Here is a 16671-nt window from a genome sequence, read left to right on the forward strand (position 1 = left end):
TACTACTTTATCAATTTGACTTGTACGACCAGATGCAAATGCCAACTGTTGTAGTGTACTGTGGGGGAGGGAATTATTTTTATTACTTATATTTTATTATTTCTTACTTTTATTATTTTTTAACTTTTCTTTGGAAATCTTATTTAGATTTTCTTAGATGCCCTCACACCTATCAAGACCCCACCTTTTGCCACCTGACTGCTATACTCTGTATATATCACAGAAGATTCTGAGGATCACGAGGGTAATTTCTTTTGTTTCCCCTTAATTAGTGTCCAGGATTCTCTCGCCAAATTGTGGGAGAGCAAACTCTTAACTAGGCAAGCAAGGCGTGTGTTACTTAGAATAACAGGACTCAAAGTGAAAATAAAACATGAAATTTATTACATACATATATACAACATAATATACAATTCAACTAAATAGCATATGATCATAATATACAAAGTTGACTCACAGATACCTTGCATATATTATTCTTATTCCAGGTTTCCTTCACTAGTTAATCCGATTTGACAATTTTATAACAAAACATGATTCTTTCTTCTTGTCTTATTTCCTAATTAACTCCCTGGATACGATACTGTTTCCAGAGAGTTCATTCAACACTAGTTCTCACCACACCGTTACAATATACTTGTAGACAAATCTTCAGTGTAGTAATGGCCGCATGGTGCAAGAAAGCATATAGCTAATGCTGCACCAGCCAAAAAAAAAAAATCCGAATAAAACAATGATAAAAAATATATAAAAAATAATTAATAATTAGCCTCAATGGTTCAATGCACTCACTTGCCGCCTCCCTTAAGATGGGTATATTCCATCAACTCCACGAAAGTTTTTTCATTAAATAATCTTGCGAAATTTCAATATCATTAATTACATATTTTTCAACTTCGCTCCCACAATTTCCCATTACTACAAAAGGTTTTTCTTTTGTAAATATCGATGCAAAATAACTGTTGAGTTCATCTGCAACGGCAGCTGGTGTATTTATTACTATCCCCTTTCCCTTACGTAAAGGTCCGATCTGGTTTGTCCTGCTCTTCTTGGCATTTATATATGTGAAGAATTCTTTATCCCCCCTCTTTGCTCTGTTTGCTAGTGATTTCTCATAAACTGCCTTTGCCTGTCGAACCTTTTCTGTGGCTCTATTACACATCACCTTGTAGCTGTTATAGGCTTCAGTACTTTTTATTGCTCTGTAACCTTTCCATGCCACCTTTTTCTGCTCAAGTAATGTGGCAACTTCACTGTTCATCCAACTTGGAACCCTCCTCGTGGAGTATTTTTTTAATGGTATATGCGCATTCAAGGCATCTGTGATTAATGTTTTAAAAGCGTACTACAGTTCAAATGTATTCATTTTCTGCACGATATCTACCCAGTTAATAGAGGCCATGTAGTACCTTAAGGCATCGTAATTTCCTTTTCTGAAATTAAAACCCATTCCTTTGCCTTTTACTACTGCTACTTCTCATCATCATCCATCGTAGAACTCCGTGATCACTTCCTGCTACTGGTTCCTCTACTGTCAGCCCTGTTATGTCATCTGATTCATGTGTGATGATGAGGTCTAGGATATTCTTTTCTCTAGTACTTTCCCTGACATGTTGATACAAATAACAGTCATCTAGTTGATTTAAAAATTTTGTTCCCCATGTCGAGTTTCCTTCCCATTTACTCCAATCAATTAGAGGCAAATCGAAATCACCCATAATAAGACATTGACGCTTACTTGCCCATTCCATTTGCATGTAGAGGCTTTTGTCATAATCTTCACAATCACCTGGTCTGTAGATTACTCCTCGCATTATACCTTTGTTTCTAACTATTTCACACCATACAGATTCTACACTAGCACGTGAAAAGTCTGAATCCGGGAGAGCTATCGTCGCACTCAGACTGCTTCTGATAAGAAGCATTACCCCACCACCCCTTCTCTCTACCCTATCCTTCCTAAATACATTATACAAGCCGTACTGAAACTCAACATCCCCAATTTCCGGGTGGCACCACGTCTCCGTAAGCCCTATTATGTCCGCGTTACTTCTTTTAACCAGCAGTTCGAATTCGCTCATTTTATTGACGACACTTCTAACATTACTAAATAAACAATTAAGACTTCCTGTTCTTGTATATTTTTGGTCTTGGCGCATCATAGCCATAGATGCTGATGCGCCAATAAAATCTAAATCAAATCAAAATCTTGTATATTTAACAACCCTTGAAGTTTTTTAGGCTCTCTTCCCTGGCATTAGCTACCCGCTCACTTGAAACGTTTCTGGCCCCAGAACATCTAGATAATATGTTCAGTCGGGGAAACAGATAAGAACTCTTAAGGTATGTGCAAGAGTTACTTTGACCAATATTATCAGATAAACGCGTAACAGTATTTCCCACCCCCCCCTTAACTAGCAGTCTCCCTGTACCTTTAAGGTATCCTCAATAATACTTGGCAAAAACTTTTGTCCCACCTTTGTTTAAGTGTATCCCGTCTCTACAAAACAAATTCCTTCTACCTATAATAGTGGGCCAAGCTGATAGAAATTTCCTCCCTAAAGTCTTGCAGAGTCCTTCAAGTCTTGATTTGAGTTAATCTACAAAGCTTTTAACATATAATCCCCCCTATCGAGTTTGGGCAGAATTGCAGACGCATACACATTGTGGCCTGGCTCGCAGCATTTCCTGATCATGGTCCTGTATTTTTCCAACAAATTCAGATTTTCTCCTATAAATTAATTATCATTTAAAGCATATTCATAATCTTTCCTTAAACCCTTTTACTTCCCTTCTAACATATTTTAGCTATTTGTACATTATTTTCATATATTAAAACACCATATTCATTCCTTCGTTTCCCTTGAATTATACACTAATCCCTTTTTAACATAATAAACTCTGTATATCTACCTCAGAGATAATTTATCTTTCACTTTACTTTCTAGTGCTACCCCCTCTCATTAATTAGTCCTTTATTTTTTCTAATAGTCCTTCTTGTTAACTTAATATACTTAATATATCGCTCACCTACTTCTATCTTCTCTTCTTCTCCAGGGAAGTTTCAGGCTTTCATCTTAGGCTCTCCAGGCTATCGTCTAGGACTTTCCTTTTTGGTTTCCTTCATCTACTTTCTTCTGAATCTGTTTCAGATAATTTTCCAGAACTCATGGCTCACGTATCTGCACAACTGGCCATTTCTCAACGTCCGGACCCTAGACACAAATGTAGACTCTTACACGACAAAACTTCGAAGGTATAGCTTGCGATTACGTTTACAGGGACGCCAATCACCTGATCACAGCCTTCCGATGCCGGACAAGGCTTTCTTTATCTTCTTGGCTCAAATATCTGCACAACTTTCAACGCGCATGTTTCGCACTTTTCGATACCTCCAAAAAAAACATCATCTCTTTCAGTCCGCAGTTACTCCCGTCCTCTACGCCTCACTACCCCTTTCTCTCACCCATTTTTTCTTCTTCATCTTGCTACCACGATTTGCGAACTACGACCACCAAAAAAAATCTACTTCCACTTTTTCCTGCAACTCACGAATTTCAACTTTTTCTCCCTCGTTAGAACCTCCTCTCACAGGACTCTACCAATCCCGAGAATTCTTCTAACTATGCCTCTTTTATATTTGTTAAAAAAAATTACCATAACCTTTTTGCCCGGTGTGCAAACCAAGCTTTTTTCCTGTAATTTTCTTGTTTAGTTCTCAGGACAGCACAAATCTTTCATATCATCGATCGTCTCCAAGGGTAGCCACTTTACTCTTTTCACATTTGCGAAATGTTGTCAACTTACCAAAAAGTCGCCACAGTGACTCGGTCTTTTCCGACACCAACGCCAGCCCATGGGACTCATGTCCAAATGCCGCATAGATCAAGCGTTTCTTAATCACCCGCATTTCACTGTCCGGTTGTTCTGTTTCCAGTAACCCTTTAGCGCCTGTTCGCAAATGATCACTCCTTCCCTAAAACGGGCAGCTGCCTTTGTTTACTCACAGTTCACCCCTTTTCCACACATCTGCAATTACAGTAACTGTAAATTGCATTTACTTTCTCTTCCATTACGAGTGCTATTCAATTTACACATCTATAACCACTTATTTCTAAATCCAGTATTCTTGCCACATATGCATCTCTTAAATGTCAAAAATTCCCTTTCTATATCAAGGATTTGCCATATCGAAGAATAATTCATTCCCGAATCACAAAAAATTCCCATAAACTCTTAACTCTCCATATTTCTAAGATTCATATCTTACAGTATGAAGTTTGTTCTGCTTTTTATACTGAGAGAGTTAAGTGGCAAAGTACATTACGAATGAGGAAGTCATAATTCAGTGATCATTGTTTTAACCTTTGCATTTCAATCATAACCGTTGCTCGGATGCTGTAGTGGAGTGGCTGTAGTGAAGTGGTATGTTGTCGTGTAGAAGCAAATGTGATACATTACCAGGATTACTCATTTGATTATTTTTCTGAGCTTATCCAATTTCTCAATGTACTGGATTGACTGAACTGATTGTGGTCTCTTTGGCAGTGATGCATCTGTATCATGGCAGCCAGTGCTATGTTGCCATTTTTGAATAAAGTCCCTCTGTACCGTTTTGTTTCCGTTGTTGTGTCGGTGTTGTTTCCTTCATCATTTCTGTACCTCACGAGGTTTCTTTGGTATGCTTTTCCCATATCCAGGCCACTCCTATGAGAAGCTACAGGTGAAAAACTGACTGGTCCTTAATAAAACACGAAAATATTATCAATTAATTTTTAATGATTATAATTTATTTGAATAAAAGCGTGCAAATTAGCTATAATAAAATAAATAGATATAAAGTGTCATTTTAATTATTCTTACTTCTCCATATGCTATCTGTTTTCTTTTCTTTCTTTTTTTTTTTTGAAACAAACGTTCCAAATATAAAATCGAAACTTCATCAATGTGGGATTTTATCTCGTGACATGCATAGTATCGTAACGCCATCTATCGCAACAAACATTTACGACAAAAACTAATTCCACGATGATTTATTTATTCATTATTATCATTTTTTTTTTTTTTTTTTTTTTCAAAATAGAATAATATTAAGGCTCAAGATATTACATAGGTGGTCCACGCAGAGGCAGCAGCTCGAGAGCTGTGATATGTAGAGGAAAAATACTTACAAGTTATTGGTCCTGATATGATCGCTCCCAAAACCTTCTCGGAAATCGCCGACATTCAGTAATTCTGAAAGTCGTTCACATTGAGGCAATATTTACAAGCATAAACATTATGACAAAGGAAAGGATTGAGATGTATAAAACAACGTTTTGATCTACAAATACAAAACACCGTCTTAGCTTTCTCCAAGTTCCGGGTAAAGAGAAGAGGTAGAATGTAGTATTTGACAAAAAAGCTGGAATATATCGCTTATATCTGCTGTTATGGTCCAAGAGCGTTTTTTTTTTTGGGGATATTTAGGCGACTACGCAACACCTATAGTTCTGGAAACACAGTCTGAATTCTTGCTTGCTCTCTCTCTCTCTCTCTCTCTCTCTCTCTCTCTCTCTCTCTGTCTCCTTCTCTAACTCTCATTTTTATTTAAAGGTGGAAACAAATGAAAGAAATTATTTTTTTGGATAATTCCACAAATTGGGTATTCCTTTACATAGCTGTTATTGGCTTGCTCGTATAATATCACTCATTCCTTTGATACCTGCTGGAATAGAGAAAAAGAAGCGATAAATTATTATATAACTTTACAGTTAATGATTAAACAATATAATTAAAATTCTCTCCATTCCAATTTACACCGATAATGAAAATAGTTTTGATATTTTGATTAATTAGTTCGACAACTGTTTTTTTATTAACCAGAAATCTCTGCAAAGTTTGCAATGAATGCTACAGGAAATTCGCTGCTTATCTGCAAAGCCAACGAATTCGATTAATACAATAATTTGCATAGAGGAGTACAGACACGAATCCTTTAATTTAATGCACTGCAAGGTTCATTGCTAGTATTGTTCGACAAAATTGCTTTTGTGTTTTCTTTTTAAATTTAAATTGTTTTCGACATATATCTGTGACTTTCAGTGGTACACATTATAGATGTATTTATGTGGACAGAACTTAAATGATTTTCATCTAATTTTGTACAATACCTATTGAAGAATTTCAGGTCCCTTTAAGTACAAAAATTTATAAACAATTATATATTTTTAGTATATTATTGTTAAAATTTATCTGATATTAAATCGATTTCGGAAAATTGTCTGTTCATTTCTATTTTAACAATTTATATTTCTAAAAATCTACTAAACACTAAATTAGTTTTTAATCACAATAATAAATTTTACTGTCTGCTGAATAGGCCGAAATATAGAACTCAGATGTACAGGTCATACATTATTTTTGTTCAAGGATTATGGTTGAAATATCGGTGTTATGAAAAATAGACGTTTTGATGTCAATATTTCTCCATCAACAATAATTAAGAGAACCTCAATCTATTCATATTAAAATTAATAAATGCATTTTATTTATCAACTGCTTTGATTTCTCAATAGGTCTGTCACAATCAAAGCTATCGATTCTTGAGCAATAATTTTCATTCAAGTTTATACGACGTTTTTTATTCAAATATAGAAAACTGTTTCGTGTATTTTAAATAATAGAATTTACAGGTATTATTATTTAAAAGTCAGTCCCTTGTTTTAATATATTAATGAATCCATAGCAGCTGAAGAATATTTGGTAATTCACAACATGAGAAACTATAATAACACGATTAAGTGTAGATATACAGAATTATAAAATTTTGCCGATTTAAGAGATCAAAACGATTATTATTTATGCATATTAAAAACAACTTCACTAATTAATCTTTAATATCACATTTCATTGAATACGATCGAAACTATTATTTCTAGTTTGAAATAACCGCCAATTTAAAGAAACCCCTTACGAAAAGTTATGCTACTGAAAATGTCTAAAACAAAGGTCAGTTATTATAATAAAATAATGAAAATATCAAGAGAGTCAGAGAACTCAAAATCTGAAATATCCGAACTCCTATTTTAATAATTTTATTAAAGAATTACATCAATTATCTGCTTGTTTTAGGGGACATCAAGTAGTTGTCTAAATTTCTAACTGTGTATTTTGAAGTATCCCCTTATATTTTAGAAAAAATTATATATTAATTTTATGGCATTTTTCAAAATAAAAAAAATTATTTTTGTAATAATATTACTAGGCTGATTTTACTTACCTCCCCCATTTTGTTCTTAGCATATTCAATACGGATACTACCCCGGTCAGAAGAAAAAAGAACATAACCCTGGAGTGAATTCATAGCGTTCATAGCCAGGCGAACGTCCTACATGAAAAACATAAAAACACTAAGTCCCCAGAATAATGGCGTACAACATAAAAATAAGCAAATCAATGTTCATCGACAGAATGCAATTTATAATAACTCTCTGGGTTAAGAATTCAGCCATGGTCTTTTTGGCCTGCAGCATTGAGCATCTTAGTTAAATCGCAAAGATTACGGTACGGATAACCTTTATTCGCAATATTTGTTTTTCAAAGTTCGTTTGCTTTTTTTTTTTTTTGAAAGTGTGGAGCTCCAGAAAGAAAATTTAAGAAAGCCATGGATTATTTAAAGATAAGATCGTCTTTTTCCATGTTATGAATTACCAATATTGCTCAGCTCCAGCGAAGCGAATTTGTCGATTTACCAGTTCTTCAAAATTCGAATTTCGATTCAACAAATATTCGATACTAGGGAGCAGCTCAGTAATCTACTTAGAAGTTGTCTGATGTGATCATAACGAAAGTAATATATTAAAGAAATAATGTAACTGAAGGCGGCATGCAATATGACAGAAATATAGCTAAAATATAAAATATAGAAAAACGTGTGGTTTTATATACCTGAATACTCCTTTACGATGCTAAAATCGCTAAAGTTTGATCACATAATGCATACATTCAGGTTACACATTCCACAGTTTGAAAATCCATTAACCAGAAAGAAAATTGGCATCTTTATGGCATAGCAAGGTCGTATTTGGAGCATACTGGACTCTTAATCGGCATATGCGAAGAGGCCATTGCTAGCCCAATATAAAATGAAGATATAACGAATAAAATGATAAAAGAGAGTAAACATTAATTTGAGCTTCCATGTTCGTACTTACGATAGTTCTACATCTGGATTCCTTTTTCACTTTAATAGACCTGCCTGTATTTTCCTTCAGTTGTTATACTACGGCGCATGCAATAAATCAAGAAATCACAATTGTGTATAGACAGTTACATTAATCTGATATGAAAAAATACATATCTAAAACCGAATATCTCAAAATACACTTTATCTCAATATTCATTGATCTTTTCATCGTCAGTTTTTAGTATTTATGGTCTTTTGGTTTTAATCTTTCCATCTTTTGATTTTAATCATTTCATCTTTTGGTTTCAATCTTTCCATCTTTTGATTTTAATCATTTCATCTTTTGGTTTTATTCTTTCCATCTTTTGGTTTTGTGTTGTTAATGTCTTTATAGCTGATGCCAGGTGCTTTAGAAGTGGCGTATAATGTCGAGAAACGTTTCTAAGTGAATGGGAGAAGCACTTTTATTCACATTTGAAAAACTACTTGAAATATTTGATAAATTTTAAGATGCCTATTAGTAATGACTTTGTCGGAAATGTAAAAGATAATTAAAAAGATTCGAACCGATTTTAGTCAAGACTGATAATGTATTCCAGAATATTTGCGAATATTTCACTAATCTGTTATGAAAGCAAGTCAGTTTACTGTTAAATAATACATACTGCCTTAGCAAAGTATTATAGAATTCGAATTAAAAAAAATCGTCAATATCAGTGAATTCATGAAAGGTATGGTTGCTGTTGCAGCGTGAGTATCCCTAAGGGCAAAGGGGATTGCGACATCGGTGCAGATTGTGTCAAGCGCTTATTATCGTTATCTATGGATTGACAAATAAAAGAAGACGTCTGGACAAAGCAAAAAAGGCACTCCGTGGTCCGAACGAATAACTCTTTCAACGTGATTTAAGCATAAATGGAAAGGCATAATGTTATACTGAAACTGAGGGCATGTAAGGTGATCTATGGCATTGTGTGTCATACTTATTACCTAGATTAAATAATTCCTGTATCAGTTGGGACAGTAACAAACAAATAAAAATATAAGTGAGAAGGTTATGTAATGAATTGTTTGAATATTTTGGCACATCAAAAGAGAAACGTAGTACAATGAATAATAAAGTTAGTAACACGCAACATTATAACACTTTCATTAAATAAATGGCTTTTTTGCCTTCACTAGAGGATCAGGTACCTTTCAGTTAACCTTAATAAGAATTACAGTAAATAATGGAACTTTAATTCCGTGTTAAATCCTAATTTATCACACTTTAGTCAGTATCTTATGCTTAATACGTATAATTGGTTTTCTAATGAAGAGACTTCATTAACAAGCGCACGATGACATAAGTGATAAATATTATAGCACTGCTAGCTACACCGGAGGACTTTCATAAATTAAGACAAAGAATGAAGAAACTTTGTTTGCTGTCAAGTTAGTTGTACATAATTTAACATATGCCTTGTTTCTTACTCTCTTACTTCGAGTGCACTAATTACACCCGAACAAGCTTTGTGGAATTAATTTTAAATAGATTAATTGCTTTAAACAAAATGTCCGTTTAAAACTGATTCTAAAAAGTTCAAATAGGTTAAAAAATAGTTGAAGACAAAAGGACCTTGCGGAAGGACACTAGCGACATCTGTGTTGCGCAAAGTAGGCGGAAGCTTGAAACAATCGAGTTTCTTTAGAAATAATTTAAAATGACTGTTACAAATAAAAAGTAGATAAGTGGAAGTTATTTTTTCGATAAACAGATATATTCTTTTGAGAGAAAACAACAAATTTGATAAAGAGTTATGGAGAGCAAATTATTAAATGTTAAAATAAATAAGTACTGAGTTTAAATTATCATATGAACATTCTTGAAATGGATTAAGAACCTTTAAATTAACGTAATAATAAAATATTTAATTAATTTCTCTACTTTTCGCATTATTTCTAACAATTGTATCACAATAAATATGCAGTCGCTGTGTGCTGCCATCTAGCAGACATAATACGAAACTGTCTTTTAGATACAGTTTATGGATGATTTTGAAATACTGTTAGGGTTTGCTCAGTAGTTTATATTTTATATTTTATATCAGTTTCTGCGGGTAACTGTTAAATTAAAAACGAAAATAAATAATATAAAATCAATGAGATTTCGGAAAATAGCTTGCCTATTATTCGTTAATAAAGTAATAATTCGTTAATAGATGGTGTTTCAATTAAAAAGCACCGCGGCTACTATTGCTTATTTTAGCTTTAGGCTATTTGCTGTCTGAACTTTTTTTTTGTCATATTTAGTGTGAAATTTTTGAATTTTATGTTAAAAGACTTAGTGTTACTTTTTATAATTTGCGATTTATAAATTAAACTTTTGCCTAATTAAATGTTTTTTTTTCCCCTATGGGAAAGTTTTTCCCCATCCTCGACTTAGTCTAAAATGCCATCGGTGTAGTTCTGAAGTGAACGTGAAGGATTTTATTTGAAGAAAATAATAAAAATACAATAGTTGTAATCAATGTTCACTCTTCAGTACCCGCACTGACTGTAAGTTAAGTTTGCATTACGTCTCTTCACCCTACAACTATTCATTATTAATTTTTATAATAAAATCGGTTTACGTTCGTTGCAGAAGTACAATGGCGCTTTTACACTGAGCCAAGGACTGTTAATAATTCTAATTTAAAAAGTAATAATAATAAAACCTTCACGGCGTTATAATTTCCTGTTTTTCTGTCCAACTGGGAAAAAAAATTGCTAAACAAAATTTAAATTTAGAAATCTTAAAATCTAAACAATAATACTCAGTCCGATGCTAAGATAAATTCAAAAATTTCACCCTGAATATGCAAAAAGACCCTAGGACAAAAAACATTCAACAATAAACAGCCTAAAATTGAAATAAATAAGATACAGACAGTAGAAATCTGTGTTTTTAACCAAACCATTTAAAGTTACACAATGCTTCTGACTTTATAATATTTCAAAATTGAAAATTTACATGTTCCAGAGAAGTTCAACGAGTGTGGGTAATATATTAACAGTACTTTTTGTGCTTAAAATTAATTAATTTCTAAAAGAGTGAGCGGTATGTCAAAAGAATGAGTTCTTTAAGGCCTGCATTGAAACATTTTCAGTGCTGTAAATTCTCGGAACGGTAGTTCTGTCAGAAGATATATCTCACCCAGACTGATTTCGCCAACTGCAGAAGCCTCTACAAGATTTCTTACTTGGGCGAAACCATTTCATAACGACTTCGCACCGAAATATTCAAGAAATTTCTTCACTGCTCCTAATTAATGATACCATAAATAGTTTTATAACCCACGTTTCCGTAACAAACCAGTTCAAAAACTAGCTACAGAACGACCAATAATATCTCGGTAACCTTTAGCAGCTAGGAAAGTGCATTACCGAAGCGAATCTGTGACATAAAAAAGTTCCGGAGTGCAATTGAAATCGGAATGATCCTCCTCTTACAGTCCTTTTCCATTATAGCTTTATTATTCACGGACGTACGAGGCGGGTAAGGTGGTAAAATTTTAACGTGCTCTTAGGCTGCATGGTCAATTTTATTTCTTATTATGCGCTTTGATTTCACACCAAAAAGCTCCTGTTAAAAATTATTCTTTAGGTTCTATTGATTACCATTGTACGACCTTGCTTTTTTTCCATAAATCCTTTGTTAGGAAGACCACGGAAAAATGTTTTTGTAAAATAATGAAGGTACGATCAAATATCCTAATTGATTATCGTCTATTTGTGGTGAAAATCAATTTAAAGAAACCACAATTTTATTATCAATAATGCAATAATTTTTCATTTCATTAGGTCGTGTTGATTAAAGCGCGGATAAAAAAATATAAGAAAAGTATTTTGAATGTTTAGAAGATGTCTGCCATATAAGCATTGTTCAATATCCCCATGGTTGAAAAGACATTAAATAGATGAAATATCTTCAACTGTTCCTGGATTAGAGAGAAATGGTCCTTGACCTTTTCTCCAAAGGTGTTCAGGGATTCCCGGAACTTTCTTTTACTTGGTCAAAAGTTTAATATCGGATCTCTACTTGATTTACAGTAATGATCCAGACAGAGATCCATGTCTAATTTCGACAGTGATTCCCCAAAGGAAGTATTCTATCTATTTTGTTATTTTCTGCAACATTATTTCCTTTTTTAAGAATGAATTCAAATATTCTAATCTATACAGATGATACAGTCCTGGCATGGTCATCCATGGTCTGGTCATCAGCATAGCATTGTCATCACTGGCTTATTCGAATCTTAAAGCCATTGTGAGTCTCGACCATTGGATTTTATGATGGTCTAATCTAGGACAGTTATGCTGAAGAATCTGGATCTTCCTGAAATTAAATCCTTGTGGGAATTTAGTCGTCTCCATTATCCTGAACTTATTTTCTAGTGAAGATGGAACCATAAGAAAAATCCGTGGAAATTCATTTACTGGAGAATTATAGCCGGATCTCTTCTTAGCAATACTAAACTGTGTTTATCGATTATGAAGAATTCGAAATGTGCTACCTGCTTTTTTAGGATGTGCCTTCGAACTTTTCTCCATCTGAGACGTGGAGAAAAAAAGTGACCTCGCATTATGGACTGTTTTGTCTTCCTTTAAGATGACTATGAAACAATGTTCTGTGAGTTGTGTTTTTGTTGGAAATTTCAGGGATACCAGGGATTATTATCATATTCTTATTCAATTAATATTATATACATAATTAAACGTATATAGTGATCTCTATAATGATATATAATTTGATTATATATATATATATATAGGCAGGAAAAAAACGAATTACGATAAATGTAATACCTGAAGCAGTTCTTAGAAGAATCTATAAGTTAAAGAAAATGGAAAACTAGAATTTAACCACTTTTCCTTTTATATAAAAACTAAGACGCTTTTACTCTTTGCAGAATCTCTCAGTTCTTGGCCATTTCTTTCGTCCGGGTTGCCACTTCCGATTATTTCTACGCTAACTGTTTGTGGATTAGAGGGAAATGGTCCTAAAACCTCTGTTACAGTACCGAGAGAAGAGAAAGAAAAAGAGGGAAAGGAAATTATTGGTTTCCATCTATCATTTCTGTTTTTCGATATTAAGAAACGACATGAAACAAGATTCTCTGAAGATGGCTTTATTGAGCGGAGATGAGGCGTGGAAAACACCCTCAGACTCGATGCGTTCGTCCATGGGAAATTCAGTCATTATTTCAAAAACGAATGGGTGTTGGTCCCGAGCTATTTGTATCACTGCGGTATCCCTTCAATTGATAGTATTTACCCCCGAGTGGTCTCGATGACTTCTATTTACTTATTTTCCTTTGATGATGACAGAATGAAGAGTTAAATCCTCAGCCATGCAGGCTCCCACCGATTTCTTCGAATGGCTCCATAGATATACATGGGGATAACAAAGTACTTGTTTTTATTTTGTAGTCTGCAGTTTTGAAAGATGTTTTATATCATTTTACTTTACAAACAGGTTGAATTTTTATTGGATTACTTTATTTTGCGGAGGAAGAAAGGGAATTGTATGTGTTTATTGTATTAGGAGAGTCAGTCGCAGCTGTGACTTATTATTTATGCATTTTCTACATTGGTAGACTAGGCTGTGCACTCGATCAGTTAGCTGAAGAACTGAGACAAAATTTCGCCTTCAGTCGTTTCTATCTGCCTTTTTGTTATGTCTTGTTTATAAATTCGGAAATATTTTCATCTTTGAATTATGGAAGTCATTTGGAGCTGATAGTAACAGCGAAGAATTGATACCTCCCATCCGCTACTTTTGGCACCATTATTTGACTAAAAGTTTTGATAGACTACTCAGGCCTTTTATCTCTAATGATCTCCTGATTCGATCAGTCTATCTTATTTTTCATCCATTACTTATCTGCACTGCGTTTAAAGTGATATAAATCCTCTTGAAAGCTTTGAAATTGGTAGGTGTGATGTTATTTTACGATAAATTACATTGGGATTGAGAAAGGCTTTATACAATACAACCAAAAATTACTAGCATATCCCCTCTCTTTCTTTCTTTCTTTCTTTCTCTCTTTGTCATCTTAAATGCTCGTCTCCCACCACCTACAAAACTATTACATTTATTAATAGAGGAAGGCACATTCACAATATGCAAAACCTGATATCGGGACTTTGTCATTTTATATCACATGGATCTTTTTTGATTTTAAATATATCTGGATGGACGCAGCGGGGATTTTTTATATAAACGTAAAATGAAAAAGTAGGATTATGAGACGGTATAATAGCTTATCCACTAGTCGGGCAAATTCTTGGTTCGATTCTCTGTTACCGTTCATGACATTAAGACCTCCTAAACAGTTTTCGAAATAGAATCTTGGTTCCGACAGATGTCGCATTTTTTTCAACTAGTAATATAGTTTATTTCGTTTACATAATACATAGTAAGCATAGTTGTTTACTATGTATTATGGTAAACAACTATTTGTATGTTGTACTCGCTTAAAAATCCAGATTAATTCACGAGGAGAAACTCTACTCCAGGAACAATTTCTCAAGCATTGTGATCTGTTTAGCCAGCAGATCATCAAGTCATGATTGAATGGCAAAATCCGAGACCTGATACTTTAGATGGTAACAGAAAATGAGCTTGTAAGTGAATTGCTAAATTAGATGTTAGTTGAATAGTTTAATTATCTTACTTGAGTGAAATTAATAATAACTTGAGTTACTTTAATATATGTACATTCATGAACCAAAACATTATGACCATCCCTGTGTCCAGGAGTGGACGCATCCCGCAGCACCTAGAAGTGGCATCACATACCGTCGCAGCATATATAGTGATGGCTTGGTATTGTCTGTCAGTTCGTCCATAAGAAGCCCGTGCAATGGGCATAGGGAAGGACCTGGCGGAATTTGAACGTGGAATGAGTTGCAGCGCTAGGAAGGCGGGGTCAGCATATCAGCAACCGCAGGAATTGTCGGCTGTTTCAGAGACGCTGTAGCGCAGGTGTAACGGGAATGGGCAGAAGAGGGACGCGCAACCACCCACCGTACTGGGACTGGGAAACGATTAGTGGTTGTGAGGTGAACGGCTGTTGGTACGTGCTGTCTGAGACAACAGAAGGCTCACGATCTCTCAATTAAAGCCAAACTACAACCAAGGCGCATAGAGAAACTTTTCCGAGCACACCACATAGCGGACGCTCTTGCGGATAGGCCTAGGGAGTAGGCGATCTGTTCATGTGCCCACGTTGACCGACTGTTATGGACACTTCCGCTTGCAATGGACACTGAAGTACTGCTCCTGGACATTTGACTACTAGAAAAGAGCCACCTCGTCTGATGAATCAAGGTTCCTGCTCAATTATGCCGATGGACTGGAGCGTATTCGAGGCGAGCAGTTGCAACCAGGCTGCATAGTTTGACGAAAACAGGCCTGCGCCGGTTATATCTTAGTTTGGGGGTTGTTTTCATGGACATCAATGATCCCCTCATCCCCGCTGAACATATCCTCACCGCCAATCATATTATTTTGGACCAAGTACTGCTCTACATGATGACCGTGTATCCAGATAGCACTGAACTCTTTCAACAAGACAATGTCCCGTGCCACAAGGCTTGCAAGAATTGTGCAAGAATGGTACATCCAAACATTTAGTGTATTCCCTAGCATCAAACCCGTTGAACATTTGTGGAATGCAGTGGAACGCAACATTTGCCAGTCCAGGCCAGTACAGTGCCGAACTTCGGGGCATCCTTCTGTTCAGCTGATCCAAGATACCCAAGGACACCTTTTGCTGTCTCGTGAATTCGATGCCACACCGGGTGCAAGCAATTATAATAGCGAAAGGGGCCCCAAAAAGCTATTAGGTAGGTGGTCATAATGCACTGGCTAATGCGTGTACGTCGGTGTCCAAAAGTTAAACTACAGGTTACAAAAGCGCAATACAATAAAACTTCCATTTGCGGACTGCATAGGGAGAAAGGCCGATTGTTTTAAACTGGAAAAAAAATACAAATATTCGATAGAATGTTATGAAAAAGTGCTGTACTATGAAATGAAAAGCATGAATTGCTGTAACATTGCACTTTTTTTTTTTAACCGCAGTTGCCAATTGTGTGAGGAATAAAGAGCTTGAAATTTTGCCGTGTCCTCTAATGGCAGGGAAAATTTTGAGTTAAACTTATTCAGAGTCTAAAGAACTCTGAAATACCTTTGCTGGGAGTTCACACGATGGGTACTGATGTCTGACACGCTTGGTAGGCCGATGAAAGGTGATCAAGAAAATTCTGGCGTCCTTGCACTCTCTATGACATTTTTCTTGTGAAAGACATAGGACACGTGAATTTGGTTTAGTTTTAAAGTTTCTTCATAACAGCAGGAACTGTGAACGCGACTGCAATACAGCATTTCAACAAGTTATTTTAATCATCATAAAAGAAAACAAAAATGGTGTACATTGTTTCGGTTTTTCTCTCTTAATATCTGATAATTATCTGGT

The 16671-nt window shown here is 34.9% G+C and overlaps 1 protein-coding gene across 1 annotated transcript in view; it reads right to left on the minus strand.

Annotated features, from left to right (window-relative positions):
• Positions 1-478: 478 nt before the first annotated feature.
• The window catches only part of LOC150080750 (uncharacterized), a 229425-nt gene continuing 213232 nt past the window's right edge, over positions 479-16671 (minus strand). Inside the window, exons 6-7 of the mRNA XM_090381082.1 lie at positions 7262-7369; positions 479-5707 (exon numbers count right to left, since the gene is read on the minus strand). Of these exons, the coding sequence (XP_090237208.1) occupies positions 5690-5707; positions 7262-7369 (126 nt within the window). The 3' untranslated portion in view covers positions 479-5689. The remainder of the gene's footprint in view (positions 5708-7261; positions 7370-16671) is intronic.

This window comes from Mastigoproctus giganteus, chromosome 9, assembly GCF_048544385.1.
Source record: "Mastigoproctus giganteus isolate SK-2022 chromosome 9, ASM4854438v1, whole genome shotgun sequence".
In the NCBI taxonomy this organism is placed as follows: domain Eukaryota; kingdom Metazoa; phylum Arthropoda; class Arachnida; order Uropygi; family Thelyphonidae; genus Mastigoproctus; species Mastigoproctus giganteus.